Source organism: Myiozetetes cayanensis, unplaced genomic scaffold (genome assembly GCF_022539395.1).
Source record: "Myiozetetes cayanensis isolate MyiCay16 unplaced genomic scaffold, myiCay2020 scf4, whole genome shotgun sequence".
NCBI lineage: Eukaryota > Metazoa > Chordata > Aves > Passeriformes > Tyrannidae > Myiozetetes > Myiozetetes cayanensis.
In genome coordinates, this window is record NW_026087631.1 from 50,356,497 (window position 1) to 50,380,999 (window position 24,503).

At 38.8% G+C, this 24,503-nt stretch overlaps 2 protein-coding genes across 3 annotated transcripts in view; both read left to right on the forward strand.

The window, feature by feature from the left end:
* Nucleotides 1-14,299, forward strand: part of DMGDH (dimethylglycine dehydrogenase) — a 37,516-nt gene extending 23,217 nt beyond the window's left edge. For both annotated transcript variants that reach the window (XM_050329485.1, XM_050329486.1), the window contains exons 12-16: nt 635-852; nt 1,749-1,906; nt 3,009-3,068; nt 11,907-12,041; nt 13,533-14,299. In XM_050329485.1, coding sequence (XP_050185442.1) covers nt 635-852; nt 1,749-1,906; nt 3,009-3,068; nt 11,907-12,041; nt 13,533-13,748 — 787 coding nt within the window. In that variant the 3' untranslated portion in view covers nt 13,749-14,299. The remainder of the gene's footprint in view (nt 1-634; nt 853-1,748; nt 1,907-3,008; nt 3,069-11,906; nt 12,042-13,532) is intronic.
* Nucleotides 14,300-18,634: 4,335 nt separating this feature from the next.
* Nucleotides 18,635-24,503, forward strand: part of ARSB (arylsulfatase B) — a 71,858-nt gene continuing 65,989 nt past the window's right edge. The window contains exons 1-3 of the mRNA XM_050329435.1: nt 18,635-18,908; nt 21,801-21,987; nt 24,029-24,219. Of these exons, the coding sequence (XP_050185392.1) occupies nt 18,645-18,908; nt 21,801-21,987; nt 24,029-24,219 (642 nt within the window). The 5' untranslated portion in view covers nt 18,635-18,644. The remainder of the gene's footprint in view (nt 18,909-21,800; nt 21,988-24,028; nt 24,220-24,503) is intronic.

Genomic DNA, 24,503 nt, shown 5'->3' on the forward strand with positions numbered 1-24,503 from the left:
TAATTCTACAGATTTCTGAAGTCCTGTTTGGTACTCCCCTATGCCTGAGATCTGCTGACACTGCTGAACAATCCAGTACTTAATAAGATTTTAAAATATACTCATTTATTTTCTGAGCTTCCTAAAAGACAGTTTTCAGTTGTTGTTTTTTATTAAATCCAAACTGAACTTCCTGCCAACTGTATTCAGGATGGAGCAAACCTGCTTGTAAATTTCTGTTGTCACAGAAACTTATTTGGAGATTTCTTATGTTTATCGTGTTTATTACTTACTCTTTTTCTATGTTGACTTTTTATTAACACATTCTGGATCCAAAGCCAAATCTGTTGGCATTGTATGAGATAATTTTTTTCCTCTTATCTTGAATATACTGTTGCATGCATTTAAATTCTTTTCTTTCCTGGCTGTATCTCAGATGCCTGTGTTCCTGTACCAGTGCCTCATGAGAAAACAGTGTTTAACATCAATGATGGATTTGACTATCTAATGTAGCACAGTTTTGTTGGTTATCAGAAGATGCGGCACTGGAAGCTGCTTGGAGGATGAAAACAAAAAAATTACTAGCATTAAAATCTTATCTAAATCAGTTACTTTTCATAAGAAGTGTAACATCAGTGTTGTGTTTTGTGTGCAGATGGATAGAAGAGAAAGTAACAACAGGTGGATACAAAGTTGAAATAGAAAACATGACAGATGAGATGGGGGTGCTTGGTGTGGCTGGTCCATATGCACGACAGGTCCTCCAGAAGTTGACAAATGAGGATCTGAGTGATGGCTCATTTAAGTTTCTTCAGTGTAAACACCTGAAACTTTCCAATATTGCTCTTACTGCTATTAGGATATCGTACACAGGTAAGGCATAGAAAAACCCATGCACTTAAGGAAAGAGACAATTAATAAAATAATAAATGTCATTAAAATTATGTTGAAAAATAAGTCTCATCATGTATTCATAAGAAGTAGGTTCATTATATTTTACATATAAATGTCGGAGGAATTACAGTACATTGATTTCCAAATGTGATATGGTCAGGGTCTGTGCTGAGTTTTTCCAAGACCTTTTTTTTCTAGAAATACCTTATAGTGTAAATATTTATTTTGCAGAACAAAAGGCCAGTTCTGATAACCTCTGTGGTATTTGCTGCAAAAACAACGTCAAGAATTGTTTTTAGATTACCGTATATTAGTGTTTGTCATGTGCTTTGAAAATGTAATGCTGTAGTGCTTAGTATTGGGGTTTTTCAGTTATTTTTTACTTCTTGTTACATCCATCCCTAGTGCAGTAGATTCAATATAGAGCATTCTGAAGTAGCTGAAATCCTTGTAATTCATATTCTTTTTCTGTTGTGCTACATATGATACAATGCACTGATTCTTATTTACACTCAGTTACATTTGCTAAGTCATTATCTGGTTTTAATGCCCTTAATTTATCATTGTATCTTTATTACATTAACTTTCCTTATCAGGTATTCGGATTTTTCCTTACCCACAGTTTTCAGTTAACAGTTTAAATTAGAATAATGGTATCTATTCTAATTCAGGTAAGCCCTCTGCTTAATACAGAGGGCACAAATCCTCTGGTGGTTCTTGCAGGGAATGAAACTTGATATATCATAGAAGAATTGGCCCTGGAGTGTGAATTAACAGTTACAGCATTGATCCCCACTTTTGACCAAGGACAGGAGTGTATTTATTAGAATAATTTCATTGAATTGATGAAATGATTAATCTTTTTTGTATAATAGGTGAATTGGGCTGGGAGCTGTATCATAGAAAAGAAGATTCTGTAGCTCTTTACAGTGCAATCATGGAAGCTGGCCAGAAAGAGGGAATTGATGACTTTGGAACATATGCTCTGAATGCTTTAAGGCTGGAAAAGGGTTTCAGAGCCTGGGGAGCAGAGGTCAGAAAATCTTCTTTATTATTTCTTCTGAGATTTTTGGTGAGGGGGAGGAGAGTTACATGTTTGTTGGTTGGTTTATTTATTTTTATTTAGTTATGCTTGTACAGCTTTTAGTCAGAGTTAGCATAGCTGGTATTTGTACCAGTTTCTCCATTTAGCATGAAAAAAGAATTTACCTTGAGCAGGAAAAGCTGCTATTATTCTGACTGGTGATTTTCTAAATAAAAATAACTAGTGTACTTCATTGCAATGCTTGCAAAGAATCACTTATTTCGATTCATGGATGCTTTTCCCTGTTTTGTATAACAAAATTATGAGGATTTTGCTGAGCTCTAGTGTTTTAAAATCAAAGGTTTGGCTGACAGATTCTGAAAATGTTTTATTTCTGTAATAACTATGTCATGAGAAGCCAATTATTCTTGCTTCATAATGTCTTTGGAACTTTTTCATTTCCCATTAGCTTGTTTCTGCAGAATTTGCTCACTCAGAATAAAGAACTGCTCAGGGAGTCTAGAGAATTTGGGAAGATCAGTATAATTTCTGCTTACCTGAAATTTTTCCTAATTCCTTTTGAAATGAAAGACCTCAAGAGGGTGAAATGGTGGGCATGTAGAGGTCCTTTGTCTTTGTGCTGTGATAATTATTTTCATTCCTTCTTCAAATGCTGCTGAACAAATTATTGTCCCTACACCTAAGGGGAAGGTGGTGAATGAAATTGGCTGTGTTTTATTTTCCTCTCCAGCTAAGACATTCTGCTGTGTTGTAAAAGGTCTACATACCTCAGTTATTCAGTCTTCTGCAGGTTCTAGTCTGCTTTGATGAAAAATCCTATTTCTTACTGAAATGTGTTTATTTTGCATATTGAAACTTAGATGACGGATTTACATATCTATATGTTATATTAGGCACAATAGTAGATACACCGTTTAAATCACGTATTGGAAGCTTTCAGTGTATTCAAATGGAAGTTGTATGTATGCAATGTGGAAGACATTGACATAAGAGTAGCTAGAAGTATACATAGAAAGAATAAATAACCCCACCAACCCAAAAGATATGATGGACCCTCATTGCTGAATCATGAATTTATATCTTTTAACAGATGAACTGTGACACTAATCCCTTGGAAGCTGGACTGGAATATTTTGTAAAGCTAAACAAGGTACGTCTTATTATTTTTAATGTGTTCTATTATGTTCAGGGTTATTCCTTTAATTGTTTGCATTGTTTGCACATGAAAAATGTCATTATCTGGAAAACAAAATAGGTTTAGAAGCTGAACTGTGCAACTATAATTATAAGGATAATTACTTTATAACAACCAACTTGCTTAAAAAAATATTTTCCTTTGTTGCTAACAGAATTATACAATAGATCAGAAAGCTGCAAATACTAAATGTTGTTGACATAAAAAAGTAATTCTTGGTGATTTATTCTCAGAGAGAAACTTTAGTCATGTACTTTTGTAAACATATCATATACATATATACAAGCTGAACAAACCTGTTCATATTTTGAAAATGTTTTACTTGCTTATTCTTGTTAAAGCAGATGTCTCTGAGATTTTTTTTCTTGGCTACCACTCTAGGACAACAATTACTGAAAAAAAAATTTATTTTTTAGAAATGCTGACTGACAACTGACAATAATAAGTTAAATATAAGATACTTCAGTTAAAAAAATAATTAGTTGTTCATAGAACTTCTGAAGAAGTCCTCTGCTCATAACTGTTTCCCACCTGATTTGAAGTTACAGAATGGAGCTAGTTGCATGTAAATGTGCAGTAAAAAATATGTTATTCTATCTCCTTTTATCGGCAATCTCACTTTCTTATATTATTATTTTGCTTCAATTTTTTATCTGTAAAATGAAGTGCCAACATTTTTATGTAAGATCAAGAAGAAAAAATGCTTATGAAACATTTTATCTTTACAATGATGTAATGTGGTACAGGGACAAAATGTTCTTACTTACGCTCCCTTTATACCTGAAATGGTAATAAATCAGATAATAAATCATCCTTGATATTTTTGCTATGTTGTGTGGAGGCACCGTAGAACTGACAGAAAGAATGTGGAACTTTGAGTTACATCTCTAAATAAAAAGCAAGTGTTAAACCATAAGAAAGAGTTATGGACGTGTGTTAAACCTAAAACAATGCTTTTATATTTATAAGACAATTTCACAAACCATTAACAGCAACAAGCCCAGGAAAGTGATTTTCCTCCCCAGCTGCTGAACCTGTCTATAGAGGTTAAAGTTCTTCAGCCTGTGTAGGATTGAGGAAAGGTGCTCCCAGGAGTGTCGGTGTCAGTTCTAAATGTTTCCATTGGGTAGTATAATTTTGCCCTAATCAGAGTAAATGACACATACAGGGGGAATACAGAATCTTAGGATTATGCTGTATTTGCAAATGAAGGATTTTCTCATCTTGAAGAGAGATTAGCAGGATTGAAGGGAAATACAATAAAAAAATATTATTATTACTCATTTTTCTTTCCACTTCCTTTTGATACATTTGTTTTCTTTCGTTTTCCCCCTTTAGTATAAGTAGGAGAGTAGCCATAAACAGGGAAAGTCATTACTTACCAAGATGCCCATGCAGAACATATGAAGGCACTAATGTGCATGAAGCACTTGATTCTCTAATTGCTCTGCACATTTCTCTGCATGGTTGAAATGCAGGTTGGAGCAGTTCTTCGGAGAAGATACTCACATTGTAGGCAAATGGGCATGTAAAGAATCTCCGTCAGAGATGCAGGGTGTCAGCTTAAAACATTTGGCAGTTTTGCTGAACTAATGTGAAAAAGGAAATAATCAATTTTTTTATTGACTCAAATGAGAGCAGTTGTAACTGTGTGTTGACACTTCAGAGGTACCTGAGCTAATTCAGATATTGGAAACACTTGTATGAAATGCAGTGTGAGAGTATTTACTATGCTTCTTGGCAGTTTGAGTCCCAATTCCATGCCTCTGGTTTGTTGTACATTTAGCATAGCATTATTTACTTCAGCATTATTTACAGGCCACTGTGACTGAAGACAAGCAATACTCTTTTTTTCACCTGTTTCTATTGTTAAGGAAACTTTCCCCCCGCAAAAGGGTAAACGAGATAGAAACTATAACAGATACTTTAATACTTCTTTTTGACGTTTTGGTGTGTTGGGTTCCTCACAAACATTAATCTTTGTGAGGAAACCATGTGCCCCCAAGTAGGGAAAGTGCTGATCTCTGTGTAAATTAAAACAAAAATGCACTGTTCTGTTAATTACTTCTTACCCTGCAAAAAGAAGCTGAAATAGCTCGCAAAATAGAAAAAAAAAAAGACTTCAGCATAAGTGAATCTTGAGTGAAATGTAATGGAAAACGAAAATAGTTTCCAAACAGAGTAAAACGAATGAAGAACCAGATGCCACTGAAGGCAATATGATCAAAAAGAATTTTAATTTCCACAAGAGGGCATTCAAATATTGGAGAAGTATATATTCAAGAGGGGTAATTTCCTAATAAATTCCTGATGTTCTCTGTGTTTAGAAAGTTTAGTATATGCATCATTTTTAGGTACACATGGACTAGTAATTTTTTTTAAATTAATAATAGGACAAACTCTTAAAAGCTTAAGCTGATTTTTTTCCCCCTCACAGTAGAATAAATTATAACATGGCAATAAGTAAACCCATTTCCTCAGGATTTCTGTGGCAACTTTCATTTCATCAGTAAGGCTGAGGAGATGGCATTGTTTCAGGTGGTTTCCTCTAGACTCTGCTTAATAATCTCTCTTTTTCTCTAATGTTGGTGTTAGTTGCTTCCTTGCACAGATGAGCAGGATGGGCTGCAAAGTGGAGGGACAGAATATAAGGGAGGGACAGTATATAGTGTCTTCACAACAAAAATCTGCCCATTTTAGTGATGAGATTTCTTTTAATACCTGTTGTCTTTCTTTGGGTTGTTCAGTTGAATTTAGTAAATCAGATAAGTTGTTAGACAACCTCATCTCATGAATAAGCATGCTGCTACTAACTATTGAGTCCTAATTTTAGTCCTGAGCTTAATGGACCGGAAAGTCCAACAAAACTTGATGTTACAGTGAAAAACATCCATACCAGTTTAAATAGCTCATAGAAATTAACTCTTTCAGAAGGGTTTTCCTTGTGAATCCAATAGTGACAACATTCATTAAGAGCTTGAAGTCCAGTCAGCTCCTACGTTTGTGCTTGTGTTGCTGTATCCAAGGCTGCCATCTCCTGGTCATGCTCTCTGCAGCAACAGCTCACTGTGATTAGGGAAGAGAATGCAGTAGATGATGAAAACTCTTTGGAACTCTGCTGTAGTGTGCTCTTACAGGCCAGGATCTGAGTGTTTAGCTCATAATTCATGATTTTTTTCCATTAGGAGAAGCTACAGAGGCACTGTTTTTTTTGCCTCAGCCCTCTTTATTTACTGGGGCAGTTTCTTTGTTCTGCATTCCAAGCTTCTTTCAAGATTTCCCACTCTGCTCTGCACTGGAGTGGCCTCAGCTTGAATATTGTATGCACTGTTGGGCACCACAATATAAGAAAGATACATTAAGCTGTTAGAGAGTGTCCAAAGGAGGGCAACAAAGATGGTGAAGGGCCTTGAGGAGAAGCCGTGTGAGGAGTGGCTGAGGTCACTTGGTCTGTTCAGCCTGGAGAAGAGGAGACTGAGGGGACACCTCATCACAGTCTACAACTTCTTTGTGAAAGGAAGAGGAGGGGTAGACACTGATCTCTTCTCTGTGGTGATCCAAGGGAATGGTCTGAAGCTGTGCCAGTGGAGATTTAGGCTGGATATTGGAAAAGAGTTCTTCACCCAGAGGGTGGTTGGGCACTGAAACAGGTTCCCCAAGGAAGTGGTCACAGCACCAAGCCTGACAGAGTTCAAGAAGCATTTGGATGATACTCTCAGGCACATTGTGCAATTCTTGAACATGGTCTGGTGCAGGGCTAAGGTTGGACTTGATGATTCTTGTGGGTCAACTCAGCATATTCTGTGATTCTGTGATTTTTCTATATCCAGAATCTCTTATGTTTTCTTCAGCCTACTCTACCAGCTTTTCCTTTTTTTTTTTAATACCAACCTAAAACCTTCTCCATTGTTTCTTGCTCTTTTGCTTATCTGCTTATCACTAATTGCATCTCATCTCCTCGAACTCTAGTCAGTGACTACCTGAATTTTTTTGTCAAAATTCACCTCAGACTACAAGTACTACCTCTTTTTTCTCACTTTGACATTTGGTGGTTTTAATATTGAACCAATTAGACACACAAGTACTTGTTTTGTTAGGCATTATGCATAAAAGTTGTGTTATGCCCAACAGCTTCCCACAGATGGGTAAATGACAAGACACAGTTCTTGAATATTGTTCTAACCTCCAGCATATCTATATATAAGTTGTCTTCTCATGGGAAACTAGGATGAGCAGTTCTAAGCATGTGCTTCCGTCCTTTTATTCCTCTGGTAGCAGATTTAGAGTTACAGTTTCATGCCCTCCTCTTTCTAGTCATCATTTCCCTCCTGGCCACTTTGCCAGAACTGTTCCTCAGTTGTTTCAGTCCAACTCATGGTGTTCCCATGGCCTAAGGTGCTATGTCCTGATGTATTAAAGCCCAAAACAATAAAACTTCTTATGGAAAAGCCACCTTTTTTTTTTTTTTTAATTGAATGGGTAGAGGTTGGAGAAAGAAAACTAAAAGAATCTTGAACTGTCCCAATTGCAGAAAGCATACCCTCCGAAAACAGAGCACTAGGAGAATCACCACTCCTGCCATGGGCCTCCAGAGCCCTGCCCAGCCAACACTAGGTGAAGAGAGAGCGTGGGGAAAGTGACAGAATAGATGTACATGCTGGCTCTCTAGGTCCCTGCACCGTTGCAGCATATGTAGTCATTTGTATCATTAAATGACTCTCATTAAATGCTACTATTCTGACCTGGTAACACCCTGCACTCTCAGAAGCACAGAGGCAAGCAGTGAGTAGGGGCAACCAGAAAAACAACCACTTGTAGCTATTTGTTTGTGTTTTCTATTTCTTAGTTATTTGTTGAGGGTTTTCTTTCCTTGGTTGTGGTTTTGATTTGTTTGGGTTTTTTTAAACAATCACTGACTCTCAAACAAAATCTGTCTTTGTGGGACTACAGCAAATGATTTATCATAATCTTCTTAATTCTAAATCCACTAAAGGGCAGACTCAGTGGGTGGAATGCCTGGCACTTTATATCCAGGTCTGGATCAAGTGCTCCAACGTGATGCGGTACAGCCTGAACTTCAAGAATTTCTGTATCTTGCCCTTATTGCAATTGTCTGCCCTTCCTTCACTTCTCCATCTTATATCCCTCCTGTTCTGAGAGGAATGACTACACTAGTGGTGACCAATCCCACTCCATAACCTGGTGTTTCATGAGGAGGAAGAAGAAGGAGCAGAGACTTTACTGAAGAAGGGCCAGGGATCCTGAGGATCTGAAAAAGGATGGAGTAATTGATAGAAACTAGGAATTTGAGAGGGGGGGAATAGTACTTTTTCCCCACCTTTCTTTCAGTCCCCATTTTTTATGTCTATAACATATTTATTTGATGCACTTCTCCACCTAAGTCCCATTCAAATTGAAATTTAGGTGTGGAACCATATTCTGTCATTACTTCATTTGTTTTCCAGAGGGTCATAAAACATATGACTTATTCCATAAATTTATGCAGGCTATGAAACATGTTAGAAAGAATATGCAATGATTCTGTTATCTGTATAAAATGAACACCTAGGTCACTCCCAGTGTTTTGGTTGGGCCACTTAAAGGAATAAGCACCCACTAAGCTAGGAATTTTGAGCCAAAATAAATAAGTAATTCATCAGTTGTTTGTAGCATGTCAATTTCTTAGAGCTGGGTGTTTGCATACAAGAAGGGCTTAGGTAGATTAGTGGTGCAGATGTCATACATGACTGGCCACATCTCCCTTAGAAAACTATTCTGTGCAGTTTAAGCTGTAGCATTGGCATATAACATCGTATTTGAATGCTTGTATTTAGTTCTAAAGTTACATTCCTTGTGATTAAATGCCAGAAATTACATTAGCATGAATAGGAAAGGATTTATTCAATGCTAAGTGATTGTTTAGTTCCTTGGTATTTCTCTTCATCATGCAAAGTATTTTAATCTGTGAGTCCTGCTATGGTATACAGCCTTATTTGCATTTCTAGTTGTAGGTATTTCCTACAGTTGTACATGTTTCTGTATAGTAGAAAAGTAACAGGGAACTAGAATTGCTGAATATTGTCTCATCTGAGATATTAGCTTTATATTTTCCAGAAGCATCTTGACAGTTACATTCTAAAATGAATCTTCACAGTCTTTTCTGATCTGAGCTATATTTCATGCTATCTTTCCCCAAAGAGTGCCATCTGTGGTCCTTATGCACAGTCTCTGATTTATCTTCAGTTGGTTCACCTCGATTTTCAGACTAACTCGTCTTTAACTGGTTCATAAGCTTTTTTTGCAATGGCTTACAGAGCCTAACCTTGAATAGTGCAAAAACTCTTCATGCCTTTACTAATTTCTTCTCAGCCTACATACAGACATATGTGAACATGAAGAACTGCAAGAACACATGAACTCACTGTATAATAATCTATTCCAAGTATAAGATGTGTTGCTTGCAATTCTGACAGTGCAACACTTCTCTACAGAATTATCTCGAAAGAAATTACCAGAAATAGTATTTTTGAAGTCTTCAACCATATTTAATTTCTTTTCTCTAAGGCACTTATCCAATGAATATAATTCTTGCTTCAGACCTAAGATCAACTGCCTTAAAATAGCTTTCACTGCTAGTCATGTCTTCAGCAAAGGCTGGAAAACTAGAGGACTTTGTAACTGCCATTATGTTTCTTGCCTATGACTGGTGTGTATCTGGCAGTTTAGTTGAATACAATTATTTTGTTTTGCCTGATCTATATCTTAAAAGAAAAAAATGAATAGGTAGAACTTACAAGCCATTGTTCCTAATATTTAATGCACAGTTATTAGAAATAATGACATCCAGCTTGATTACTATTTTATACTCTGTCCTAATTCTCAGGATCTTTGAAATGAGCTTCCCTTGGTTCTTGAAGAACTTTGTCCTGGACCAAAATGTTTATAACAGCTCTTTTTTTCTATGGCTCCTTTTTCCAATTTATTCTCTACCCAGCCAACTAAGTTGTCTGGGTTGCATTTTAAGTTACCTTTAACTCTTCAGCTTTAACTGTGAGGTATCAGGTTCACAGCTATTGGTAGGCAAAATGCTGTGAACCTGGCCACAATACTACCTAATATCTTTATTGATGATCTGGATGAGGGGATTGAGTGTACCCTCAGTAAGTTTATGGATGACACTAAGTTGTGTGGGAGTGTTATCTGCTGAAAGGAGGAAAGTTCTGCAGAGGGATCTGGATAGGCTGGATTGATGAGCTGTGGTATGAAGGCCAGTAGTATGAAGTTCAGTAAGGCCTAATGACAGGTCCTGCACTTGGGTCACAACAATCCCAAGAAGTGCTACAGGCTGGGGGAAGAGTGGCTGGAAAGTGGCCCAGCAGAAAAGAACCTGGGGGTGATGATCAACAGTGACAGTGACTGAACATGAGCCAGCAGTGTGCCCAGGTGGCCAATGGCATCCTGGCTTGTAGCAGCAATACTGCAACCAGCAGGACTAGGGGAGTGATTGTTCCCCTGTACTCAGCACTGCTGAGGATGTACCTTGAATGAAGTGTTCAGTTTTGGGCCCCTAACTACAAGAAAGACATGGAGGTGATAGAGTGTGTCCCGAGGAGGGCAATGGAGCTGGTGAAGGGTCTGGAGCACAAGTCCTATGAGAAATGGCTGAGGGAGCTGGAGTTGCTTAGCCTGGAGAAAAGGAGGCTCAGGGGAGACCTTATCGCTCTACAACTACATGAAAGGAGGTTGTAACCAGGGTGTGAGTCAACCTCTTCCCCCAGGCAACTAGTGACAGGACAAGAGGAAATGGCTTCAAGCTGCACCAGATGTGGTTTCAATTAGACATCAGGAAAAAGTTTCTTCACGGAAAATGCATTGGAAGAGACTGCCTGAGGGCGTGGTAAAGTCAGCATCCCTGGAGGTGTTCAAGAAACGACTGGAGGACGTGACACTTGGTCTAGTTGACAAGGTCGTGTTTCGCCAAAGATTGGACTCAATAATCTTAGAGGTCTTTTCCAACCTAAATGATTCTGTGATAGAATCAGGCTAGAGGAATTAGCTCAGCATGGTCACATATAGTAAATACTGTCCTATACACCCTTGAGGATTTGGAGACTTGCTGATGACTGTCCCCATACTTTTCATGCATTTATGTAGTCTGCTTCCAGAAATATGAGAATCTGCATGTACCTTTCTAAGCAAGCTGAATCCAAACAATAGTATTACTCTTTAACTAACACACAGCATTATCCCATAAAATTGAAGATATGGGAAAAAAACATACTTACCTTAAAACAAGAATATGCAGTAAACTGCCTGTTGTGCAGCTTGGCAGAGACACCAAAGTGAAATGCTGACAAGTTATTATCATGGTTGATACAGCATCAAAAGGAAATGTGTTCACAGAGGAAGGCCCAAATTTTAGGATCTGGGTATTGGAATTCCCTTTTTTTCATAGAAATTGAAATGATGTACAGTCTTCTGGCTCATAACCCTAACTGGGCAGACAGTATTGTTATACATCTCAGTACATGGGTATTTCTACTATGTTGGAATTATTGATATTAAAGTACTGAGATTTAGGAAAAAAAATAAATGGAATAAAGTTACCAACATACAATGTACCAATATAAAAATACCAAGATACTATCTGTCAAAGATTTTATTTAATTTATATTTCATACAAAATACTTAATGACAGGAAAAGAAATAAAGATAAATTTAAATGTTTATATCTCTAAACTTTTTGCAGAACCCAAATAAACATATATCATCATTATCTTGTATTTTTTTCAGCCAGCAGACTTTATAGGAAAGCAAGCACTGAAGCAGATTAAAGAAAAAGGGCTCAAACGACGACTGGTATATCTCACCCTGGAAACAGACAATGTTGATCCAGAGGGAAATGAAAGTGTGTGGCACAATGGCAAGGCAAGGACTACAGATCCTATTAGTTACAAAAATCAGTATTAATTCTCCACGCACAGAATCTAACTTTGTGTTTCAAGTGTAAATGCATTATTTCTATTTTACTGGCACAGATCAATTTGGAGCTATGATAAACACTTTCTAATCTTCATGCAGGAAGCAAAGGCTAACCAAATATCTACATAGAAAATGTGAAATGCTGCCAAGCCACAGAAATTAGGCTTGGAACAGACTGAAGTATTGTCATCCATTTTCTTCTTTAGCAAGTTCACCATTCTCCTAACAACACTTTTGCTATTCACTTAAAAGAAATGAAACAACGGCAAAGTTCAGGCCTCCACATTGCAGTATATATTATGTATTGAAATACTCACTGGCAGTTAAATTGTTGTAGATAATAAACATATGCATGTGTACACTGTATATTCCAGTGAAAACTTAACTAAATGAAATACGAATAGAGTATTTTGTCAAGGAGCAAAAACTTCCCAGTTTCTGGTGATACTACTCGTAGTTGAGAATATTCTGAACTGCATGAGATGCTTGAGACTTGCTTAATGTCTCAAGTGTATAAATCAAAATAACCAAATTGTTGCAACCTGGTTTAGAAGCTCTGCGCTTTACCAGGTGTTACACTTTTATTTCAGGTGTCAAGAGGTTTTGCCTACACAAACTCTTGCAAAGTCTTTTGATTCTCTGGTACCTTGAGTTCGTGTAGAAAACTACACATTTTTCTCTAAAAGATTTTAATTTGGTGAGAAAATAGGGGTTTTAGCAAAAAGGGTTTAACAGAAATAACATGCGACTTCACAAAAGCATTACAACAGATTACAGAAAGTAGCAAGTACTGCTATAGTATTTGTTACACCCAGCAAACACAAACTTAAGTGAAATACAGACAAGTTGCCCACAGGACTAAAGGAAGAGAGATTAAGAGAAGAAGGAATAAAGAGAGAGAGGAGAGAGACATATTTACCACTTTGGAGGTCACATGTTGACAGGTCAGGAGGGCAGAGGGCAAGGGGGAGATGGAGACCCTGTGCATGTCTGTTTATAGACTCTGGCTATTGTACCACTCCACTCAGGTGGGATCTTTGGCTCACTGCCACTCACTGTCCCCCCACCCAAAGTGAGGGATGCCACAGCCACTTAAGAGGGTGTGTGGTGTGGGCACGCCACCAGGCAGACCTTATTGACAGCCCAGCCACATGGCTTTCCCAGTGCTCTGCATGGATGTGGCCGTGTTAGCTCCAGGCCTAAGCATCCCCCCTCCCCCAAACAGACAACTTAGTTTATTTGACCCATCAATCAAACAATCCGGTGAGATACGAATCCAGTCTCTGCCAGATGTGTAGTTGTTTGTCTTGTTGGTTGGGTTGTTTGTTTGTTTGTTTGGTGGTTTTTTTGTTTGTTTGGGGTTTGTTTTTGTTTTTGTTTTTAGGAAAATCTCACTGCATCTTGAAAATGAAGATAATTGTTTGTGATTTCTTTCAGGTTATTGGCAATACCACATCTGGATGTTTCAGTTATGGTGCTCAGCAGAGTCTAGCTTTTGCATATGTTCCCATGGAACTCAGCAAAGTTGGACAGAAATTGGAAGTTGAACTTTTAAGTAAAAATTATCCAGCAACAATTATACAAGAGCCACTGGTGCTGACTGAACCAACAAGAATGCGCCTTAAGAGAAAGGGTGAAAGTCCCAAAATATAAACTCAAATGAGGATACAGCAAATTACACAGTAGGAAGTAGTGCTGTTAATATGCATGAAATTAAGAGAATTGAACTACTGAGATTTGCTAATTACTAAGCACAAGATCTTCATTGCCATGCATCAATGAGAAATTCAATAGTCTTACCCTCCTACTTCCTTGTGTGGGCTGTTCACAGTAGAGATCTGAGCAGAGCTGATGAACCAGCAGCACTTGTGAGCAGAAGCACTTGCGAGCATAAAGTGGCAGGGAATGAGTAGGTCATTGATTCAGCTTGCTCCCACACTGGCTGGCAGATTTATTGCATTAATGCATACAAGAAAGGTGCTCTTGATACTGTCCATAGCAAGTTCCTCCTCCTCCTTGACACTCAACAGTTCCTCCTTTGCCTGCCCTCAGGGTAAAGTAGCTTACTTACCCTGTCTTCTTTACAACATGAATAGCAAACTCGTCATTAAAATCATATCACTAGTTCTGCTCAGAATGCTTCATAAGGAATTGAAATACATTCCATCAACCATTAAAAATAATAAAGGTGTTATTAAAGGCAAGCTGTTGTCATTTTTTTGCAGTGTGTCAAGCTGGCAGAAATCTAAAATACAACACAATGCTCTATGGTTTTATTTAGAGTATGGAGGAGAAGAGCAATTCTTAGGAGCACAGTTTTGAATTTCAGTTTTCCCAAGATTATGCAAATTCTGCAGACACCACAATCTGGAGTGTACAGCAACAGTCCCTCTGAGACAGACTTTCACATATACTTTCCTAATAAGTTTGCTAAGCCAAAACTGTTCCAGTGATGCCTGCACATCCCAGTTTGAAAAGTTAGAATCAGGTTTGTAACTTCTTTTCTGACTTGTAAGAAATAAATGCTATTCATGAACACATCAACTGAATAAGTCTGACTGTGCAGAAGGGATAGGCTTTCTGCAGCCTGAGCAAAATAGCAGATACAATTCCTGTAGTCAGATGAACTCAGAAACTGTTCCCTTCATGAGCATTTCTAGCTGTAACCTCCCAAATCCTAATTTCTCCATGTAGCTGATGCAGACCTGTCTTATTATACAGTGTAGCATTATACAGGTCCAGACTCTGATTTCTGTGTGTGTTTCTCACTGACACCTATTGTCACCCAAGTGTCACCAAGATCAAGCCTTGGCCAATTAGTGGAAGCCATACGAGGAGTGGCTGAGGTTGCTTGGTCTGTTCAGCCTGGAGAAGAGGAGACTGAAGGGAGGCAACTTCCTTGCGAGGGAAGAGGAGGAGCAGGCACCACAGTTCTCTGTGGTGAGCAGTGACAGGACCTGAGAGAATGGCATGAAATTGTGTCAGGGAGGCTTAGGTTAGATATAGGAAAAGGTTCTTCACTCAGATTGTGGTTGGGCACTGGAACAGCCTCCACAGGGAAATGGTCACAGCACCAACCTTGTTAGAGTTCAAGGAGCTTCTGGACAATGCTCTCAGGCACATGGTGTGATTCTTGGGGTTGTCCTCTGCAGAGCCAGGAGCTGGACTCGATCCTTGTGGGTTCCTTCCAACTCAGCATATTCTATTATTCTAATTTTCATTTCATTTCAAGATTTAGATAAGCAGACAATGTGTTATGATGTTTCTGGGACAAGGCAATGTAAAGTTTCTTTCCTGCAGCCAAGTTAGAAGACTAAAACAACTTCCTGTTCATCACTGACTCTCAAATACTTCATTTGTAAGACAAATGGAGTATCTGAGAGCTTGTTACATTCTGTTACTTCTTAAGAATGGCTGTGCTTTCTGTTTAACAATGCATTCAGGACAGAGATGCCATAAGTAGTTTTAAGCATGATGGCTGAGTATTAGAAGCGCTATAGTTGTGATAATCGTATGTCTAAAAGGACTTCCTAGTTGACCTAGCTTCTTTTTTACTCTTCTGATACCCAAATCAGCTTACTGAGTATTCATCAGGATAGCTCAACATTGCAGCGTCTTGCACAACACAGATAAATGAAACAGTATTAAGACAAAGTTTTACAAATCATGCCTACAGAGAGATTCACATATATAGCTCCATCTTTCAAGGCTTTTAAAGAAAAAGAAAAAAAAAAAAGGTAAACCTGGAGAAATGAGATGGGGGAAGTGTTCAGCAGCTTTTGTATCTTCCTGTCACTTCACTACAGGTTGAGATATGGTGTTGCATAAACTTGTGGTGCCAAGATACAGCAAGAGTAAGTGAACAGGAGCAAGAATGTTGTAAGTAGTACTTCTGAGTTTTAAGAGGGCTTCTAACCAATCAAACAGAAACATTAAGGTAGAAAGATTGACAGAGGCTTCTCTGGAGTCTTCTGCAATACCATTAGCTAACAGAGGAGACAATTTCTGCAATGAAGGGAAAAAATGACAGTTGGTCATCAACATCATTTCTACATCATTTCAGAAATTTTCTGAAATACTCAGATCCAGGATATGTCAAAAGGCTGTTTTCTCAGATGTAATTTTTTTTTTCATTTTCCTTTATTATTCCATCTCCAGAGAGTATTTGCATATCAGACGAGATGTTACTATTACCATTTGAATTTTTGCTCCAAGTTTCCATGGAAAAAGTGTCATGTTCATGCTTTGTATGGAATGATAAATCCGCATGGATACCGTAATCTTATGTGTCACTGTAACGGCTTCATGAATCACTGACCTCAAAACAGCATCCAAATTATTCAGCCCCAAATTCAGAAAAGGTAGACTGAAACACAAGAGACTGAACATAGGCCATTTCCAGGATTTATTCTTTTGATTCAAGAGAATGTTGTCTGGTGTAAATAGTATTTTCTGATGGGATTCCAATTCCCTCAACCAGTAATAAAATATAAAATAAACCAAAAATACTTAGAAAATATGACAGGCAGCAACATCCAGACTGTGAATGTGCAGTATCTACAGTATATGTTTCGGATAATTCCATTTAATGTTTTAACTGTCAGCTCAGGCAACCAGGTTATCCTGTTCTGGTGGAGTAGGATAATCAGCACATAACTCTTGACACAAGGGAATATGAGTTCAGCTGCACTAAATACCATAGTAACTTTGAAAACATGACAGGTGAATAGCTATTATTAATTTTATTGCAAAATTTGTATCCACCATTTCTGATTTCACCAGCATTATGCAGATTTTCAAAGTAATTATTTTGAATGAACTAAAATGGTTTCCATGGGAATGTGCTTTGAATTAAACTTTACCTGTAATAAGGGCATGGAAGATGTTAGACAAATAAACAGTTCAGTGTGACATCTGAGACTGGTCATGAGACCTGAACTAGGAAAAAGATAAATCGGAACTTTGCTGCTTTTGAACAGTATGAATCACATCTCAATTTAAAAAATTCAACTCATAGTCATATACCAGCTTGTCAGCAATCCTGGAATTTACTTCAGGAAAAACTGACTTCAGGACAGTACTGTTGCTTCCTGTTCCAGTACTGGCTTTGACTATAGCATATTGTCATTGTAGAAAAAATCTGGCATCACTCATCATTGCTGTTGTTTTCAAATCAGCAGGGAAATCAGTGGCATTAAAAAAAACCCAACCTGATAACTTCACAGGCTTATCCACTAGACTTCATTCATAGAAGCATGAACTTTCTTTATAAAGAGAAATCAAAAAGAAAGTAGTTGATCAAAAAGAAAGTACTCAGGAGACTAGCATACTCAGTATTTGGCTTTCTTACCAAGAAAACCAGTTTTTAATGTGGACTGTTCTTTGACCTGTTACCAAATGGCAGTATAAATTTCGCAATACACGTACGCACATTCTAGCTAAATGTGAAACAGGTGGTTATTTGATCTTCAGCTGGACACTGAAATTTATGTTTATTCCATGGATGAACAAAATTGATCCAAGTTGATAGGTATTTCTGTCCTTTCACGGTCTTAGATTTTACATCAAGATTAAAACTAAGGTAGTGGTTGGTTGCATTACTGCTTTAGGCAATTCTGTGGTTTGCAGAAACAGACAGCCCTGTTGACATAGCTGCTATTTCTGCTTCTGGGTTGCTTCACTTCCTTCCTACACTGTAACTAACAGTCACGACCACCATTTTAGAGCCAGACCCAGATCAAGGCTTTTCATCTGTACGGGCAAAATGAAAAGAAAAAAGCACTGTGATTTTTATGGCTTTGCAGAGAGGTCAAGGAGGAGGAGGGAGGGATGACACACATGGGTGTCGCGTGTGTGTGTGTGTGTGAAAGAGTGCAGTTGATACTGAGAGTTCCTCCAACAGGAATAATTTCATCTGCATCTTCAGTGACGGTGGCAACTTGTTTTTCCTAGGCCCTAGCACACATCAGCAAGCAGCAAGGCCATGTCTGTGTTGCAGCTGTCTCACTTCACTTACACACAGAATAAACTCTGTAAACAGTGTATATTAGATCTGGATGAACTCCTATGAAGGTAGAAGTAACAGCCCAGTTACTTGTACCTGAAAGCACGATGTCCTCTTCTCATAATGTTGTAGTGACTTCCTTGAAAACACAGATTATTTGAAACACAAGCTTGAACATAGTTACCTGGTTCCCCTGGGGAAAGGCTCCGTGGTTTAAAACGAGTGTTTAATGTAAGAGTTGAGGAAAGTCAAAATTAGAACGGACCGCCAGCATCAGCGAGTCGGATACTCCGCCAACACCAGCAACAACTTTACAATTTCCTTTCTCAACTCACTCCAAACCTCACCGTCCCAAAGCCACACCGCTAGCCCCGCCGCAGGCCCTGCCTCCGCCGCCCCGCTCGGCCAGGGCGCGTCCGGGCCTGCCCCGCCCCGGTACCGCCCCCTCCTCGTCCGGTTCGCTCGGCGGGCGGAGCCCCAGGCCCAGGGCGGGCTCTGCGGCCCAGTTCCTGCTGCCGGCGGCGGTGGGGTGGGAGGGCGTGGGAATGGCGCTCAGCCGGCTCCTCTGCCTGCCCCTCTGCCTCCTGCCCCTCTGTCTGCCGCGCCCGGCGGCGCCCCGGCCGCCCGCCCCGCACCTGGTGCTGGTGCTGGCTGACGACCTGGGCTGGGGCGACGTGGGCTGGCACGGCTCTGCCATCCACACTCCGCGGCTGGACGCGCTGGGCGCGGGCGGCGTACGGCTGGAGCGCTACTACACCCAGCCGCTCTGCACCCCGTCCCGCAGCCAGCTACTCTCCGGCCGCTACCAGGTAGGGCGAGCACTCGGAGCCGGAGCTGCTGTCCGCGGGAGAAACTCCGGGGCTCCCTTCGTTGCCCCCGGGGCTCCCTCCGCTGACCAAACTTGGCGCTCCGCGGGCTGTCGGCAGGTGGATGGCGGGTGTTGCTCCCCTGCTTGCTTCTGGCAGCGCTCCGTGTAGTTTGTGCTTCATGTGTCCCGTGTGCCGGTGCGCTGGGAAGAAGCTGGTTTCCACTGCTCTGTGGAAACCGGCTGCTTTTATATGCAGTCTTAACTTACTTTTGTCTTGTGAACTCAGAATAAGCCGACATGGATTTAGTGCAAGTTGTTCTGCTCTAGAGAAGCCGAGGTGCTCTCTGTGCTTAGGTTGGATTAATAGGCGTGGCAGCCTGTAGTGGAAGATACCTTTAGTCATCTGACTCTTAGGTACTTCTCCACTGGACAGGCACATGGTCGAGGTGCAGGCAAAAGTGGATCAGCACCAATCATTCAGTTTTTCCAGCATCTTTTCCAATGCAGGTTTAAATGCATCCCAAGCTGTATACATTCTCCTCCATACGGTACCGTAGATGTAAATGTTTCTGTGCTCCTTGATGGAATGTGCACAGAATGATCCTTAGGCTGCATGCCCAGCTGCTTCATAATCACAGTCATGATTTTTCCCACTTCTTTCTTAGTTGCACAGGTATAAGGATTGGGCTTTTTAACACTGGTATATTTCTCCCCCTTCCTGCCCTTGTTGCAATGTTGGCAAAAACGGGAGTGGAAGGAAAGAAGCGTGGCCATACAGCGTGGATGGAAGGAAGAAACTCACAAAGGGTTAAGTGCGTTTCAGAAACTTCCCCTCTCTCTCGAAAAGTTCTGCTTATCTGTGTTAACGGTAGTGATTTTCCAAAGAAACTGCTCTTAATTAATAAAAATAAACATCATCCTCTATGATTGGATGCTCTCTCTTGTTGCAGAAAGGTTGTTCTAGGTGATATGCTTTCTATGCAACATTTGCCCTATTCCTAGAAACTCCAAGAATCAATAACAATTAATAGGAAGAAGTAATTTACATTATCTTTAGCAGCTCTTTAAGCTGTTAAATAACCTAAAACATTTATTCATTGTGACTGTTTTTAAAATACAGTTCGTAGTGTGAACATGCTTACCTAGAAATGGGCCATTGCTCCAACTCATTTTAAAAGTGGACCTGGAAATAGCTATAGTTCAGTCTGGATTTAAATTCATCCTATACATCTGGCTCGATAATTTAATGATCTTTGTGTTGATCTTGTTGCAAATAAGATAATAAATATTAGAAATAAAATAAATATTAGAAATATAATAAATATTAGAAAATGGAAGTATTCTTTTTTAAAAAGAAAAATATTCGGTGCAGGAAATAATTATGCAGCAAACAGGTGGGATTTTTTTTCTTTGTTTTACCCATTGATATAATTAACAATTACCTAGAGATTTGAGACACTAACCTAAATCTGGTCCTATCAGGAGCTGGAATTTTGATAGTCACCTTGCAATCTGTAAGAAAAAAGAGCAATGGTATTGGTCTAAGAAAGCTGTAGATTTTTTTTAAGTATTGCTTTCCTCTTCTTGTTCTTGTTTTCCAGAGACAGTGGGAGAAATTAAAGTACTTTGCTAGTGTGTGTCTTTCTCTATATTAACAATATTTTCTGTAACACAGCATTTAAAAATATTTTTGAATATAATTTTGTATATAATATAAATTCTATACTATCATTTTTGAAACCTCCTGTTTCAAGGAAAATTAGTAACTAACAGGCCCTTTATAAGAGTGCCTTACCCACTTGCCTAAAATCAGGGCTTATTTTAAAAGCCACTTTGAGTGTCGCTAAAGTGGTGCTTTAAAAGTTAATCATGGAGCTTGCTACACTGGTGTGCTTAGTGGAGTTATAAAATCTGGTATCTTGTGCACTAGGGGGTCTTAAAGGTTTTGTGCTTTGACACACACAGATTAATAGAAATATTTAGTAAATAAACAAGATATTTATACTTGTTTATTTACTTGTATTATAAACTTCTATATGTTTGCTGGCCTAGTTTTAGCGTAGTGCCTTCTTTTTATAGTGGAGAAGACGAGATTTGACAAAAGTCAGCTTACAGTACACAGTAATTGAAGAGTTTCCTTACATCAAGCACAATATACTACTTGAAGTATTGTTGTCAGCCATGCTTTTGTAAAGAGGTACAAAATCCACCATTTATCGAGATTGGAAGCTTAAGTGGAACTCTTAAAGGTCAGATCTAGGCAGTGTCTAAACTTTGGGTCATCCCCATATCCAAATACTTTTTATAGTGCTCACACTCATTTAAAGTATGAAAGTAAGTATAAAAATGTGTATATATAATATCCTTTTAGAAGAGTAATCTTTTATTATCCTTTCCTGATACAGAATTTCCTGTTCCCTGATACAAGCAAAAGCTTGATAACTTCGACTGCCATGTGCCTTTTTGACCATTTCCATCTTATTTAATCTCCATGCTGAGATGTTGTCCTTAGCCTTCAAACACACCCTAAGTGTCATTGTTACCTGTTGGATTTTTAGCTAAAAACATTATAAGCTTTGGGTTTGTTTGGTTTTGTGTTGTTTTGTTTTTTGGTTTTGATGTTTGTTGGTTTTTTTAAATTGCATTTGATTTATGCCTGGGAAGATGATGTTAACCCTTGCAGTGCTATTTTCTTGTCTTCCTCCATGCCACCTTGCCCTCCACTTGCAGCTTCCTCATCTTCCTTAGTGCTACATCAGTAAAAAGAGGATCCCCTAAAACTAAGGCTAACCTCTGATGTAGCTGTATGTCCTTTTGGGCCTGGTTATAAATTAACCCATGGGAACCCCTGACTGCATTGTAAGTGGTCTCTCATGCTTCTTTTATCTGCTAGATCCACACAGGTTTACAACACCAGATAATTTGGCCATGCCAGCCCAGCTGTCTGCCATTGGATGAGAAACTCCTCCCAGAGCTACTTCAAGAGGCGGGATATATTACTCATATGGTGGGGAAGTGGCATTTAGGGATGTACAGAAAAGAATGCCTTCCAACTCGCAGAGGATTTGATACTTTCTTCGGTAATGGTTTGATTTAACATGGGCAATAAATGCAGTGTTGAAAAGGGTAAAAAACTGCCCCATTCTTTTAAGAACAACAGATTTACTGTTAGTTTAGAAGTACATCAGTACCTGGGTGTGCGTGTTTCTGAACTGCTTAAAAGAATGCCTTTAAGCATCTACCTAAACTTAACAACTTACTGAAGAAAATACTGTAATTATTGTGTGGCTCCAAATAAGGTATTCTGTTCTTACGATCTCTGACTCCCCCCTCCCCCCGCCCTCTTTCCCAAGCTTAAGTTTATTCCCAGTTCTCTACCTCTTCCACACAGTAGCACAGGAGAGCAGGGAATGGGGATTACTGTCCGTTTGTGTAGCATTGGTTTTCCGGAGCTGGTGACAGGATGGTGTGAAAACCTCTATAAAGCAGCATGCAAAAGCTTGCAAGTTACAAAGTCAAACTCTCAGACTAATAAAAAAATGTATTGTCCATGTGTGAGTCCACTACTTACACAGCAACTTGTAGCTACCCATTGCTCATTCTTCCTCTTATGATGCTGGGCTCCTCTCCCAGTGCTGATTGGAAGTTTATTAGTTGTGCACAAGTGTCACAGATGTTAAGTGACTTGGGCTGTCTGCTCTGCATTTCATTGCAGAAATGTACAGAGGCCTGTGTTGCTCTTTTCTAACTTTAGGCTTAAATGAAGAGCAAGATTGTGCAATGTGCCTTCTATAGACAGTGTTGATCCAAATGTTAGGTAGAAAAAACAGTTCCCTTAGGTAGTTCATCTCCTTTGAGTCTTCAGGGAGCTTGTGTTTCTGGTTTCACAACTGAATTAAGCCATTATATGTGGATCAGAATACAATGGCTCATTGCTTAAACATATATGCTTCCTCCCATCCCTTCACAGAAGCTTGGGATCTTTTGATAGCATAGATTTAGGTAGGCTGCCATTCCTCATGAAATCTCACCCTAGGACTGAGCAAGCACTTAATGCACAAGCCTGAACACAGTCTGGCACTGGGTACCAGACTGTATGGGTACCCAATATGACATTATTTTTCAGGGAATGTAATGGTTCAATATCCTAAAATGTTAATGAAATTACAGTAGGCATCGATTAGCAGCATTTGATTCCATGCCACACTTGATGGAGTGTGTCCCCCAGTGGCCCTTCAAAATGGAAAAAAATGCAATTTGTGCCTCTGAGTACATTTATGTAAGCCATCTGCCCACAAAGTCAGTCTTTATGCTTTGAAAGAAAATGCATTTTTTCCTCCTAAAAATATATTAGACATTTATATTGTATTTAAGGTAACTTCATTCTTTCTGTACATACGTTTTGCACAAATAACTATTTGAAGCTGCTGAATAAAAATTCAAGTAAGTAGTAGTAATTTTTGATATTCAAAGAATTTTTAAAAGTTTTGTTTGTGATAGCTGAAACAGAAAGGGTAGCGTTATCCTGCTCCATAGGATAGCCTTAGGTAGGAGCAAATCTATATCTGTAGAATTTTTGCTTGGTTTCTTTTGGGTATCTCTAAATGATAGTGTCCTTTCTTCACCACCTGGTGTCAGTAATGGATCAGAAATTACTTTGCAGCTGACATAAAACATGCTTCGTACTTGAGTGCTTTTGAATAAATAAATTTTTAAAATTCCAAACATTCAAATAGAAAATACAAACATACAAATTCATACCAGAAAAATCAGACTAGTTTATACACAGACTAGATAACTGCCTTTGCAATCAGTGCATTAGTTTATTGCTAATGTTTTTGATATCAAATTATAAATATGAAGTCTTGGAACGGCTTTCAAAATGTTTAATTTCTTTTGAAATTACTACTTGCATTCATGGTGAAAAGCCTATGAGGTATTAAATGTTGTACTACTTAGAACTGTCAGGGGTATCTCTGTAGGTGGTCCAGTGTTGAATTCATGCTTCAACTCAAAACCACTGAAGTATTGACATTTATGTTTGACTTCTTTCTGCCTCTGATGTATCTGTTTCTGTGACATGATGTTGACCTGCTCATTTCACATCTTTTCCTGTTCTAGGCTATCTTTTGGGCAGTGAGGATTATTATACTCATGACCGCTGCGTCCTCATCAAAACAAAAAATGTAACGCGCTGTGCTCTGGACTTTCGAGATGGAGAAGAAGTTGCAACTGGATTTAAAAATATGTACTCCACAAATTTATTTACAGAAAGAGCAATAGATCTTATAGCCAATCACAAAACTGAGAAGGTACAGTCATCAGCTGTTACTCTGATAACTTCAGTGTTAAGGAATGTTTTAAAAAATGTGAATGAAATATGAAGAGAGAGAGACCTGCACTTGAACTGTAATTCGGTGCTATTCGCTAAGGTGCATAGAGCTAAATGTGAGAAGTAGTGCTGGTAAAAATGGTCATCTTTGTTTGCATGGCACTGGCCTGCTACAGATCTCCATTTCTTTTATTACAATACAATTAATAAGTTTTTAGAAATGGTTTAGCTAGTAGTTTGCACTTCTAAGAAGAGAATGGAAAA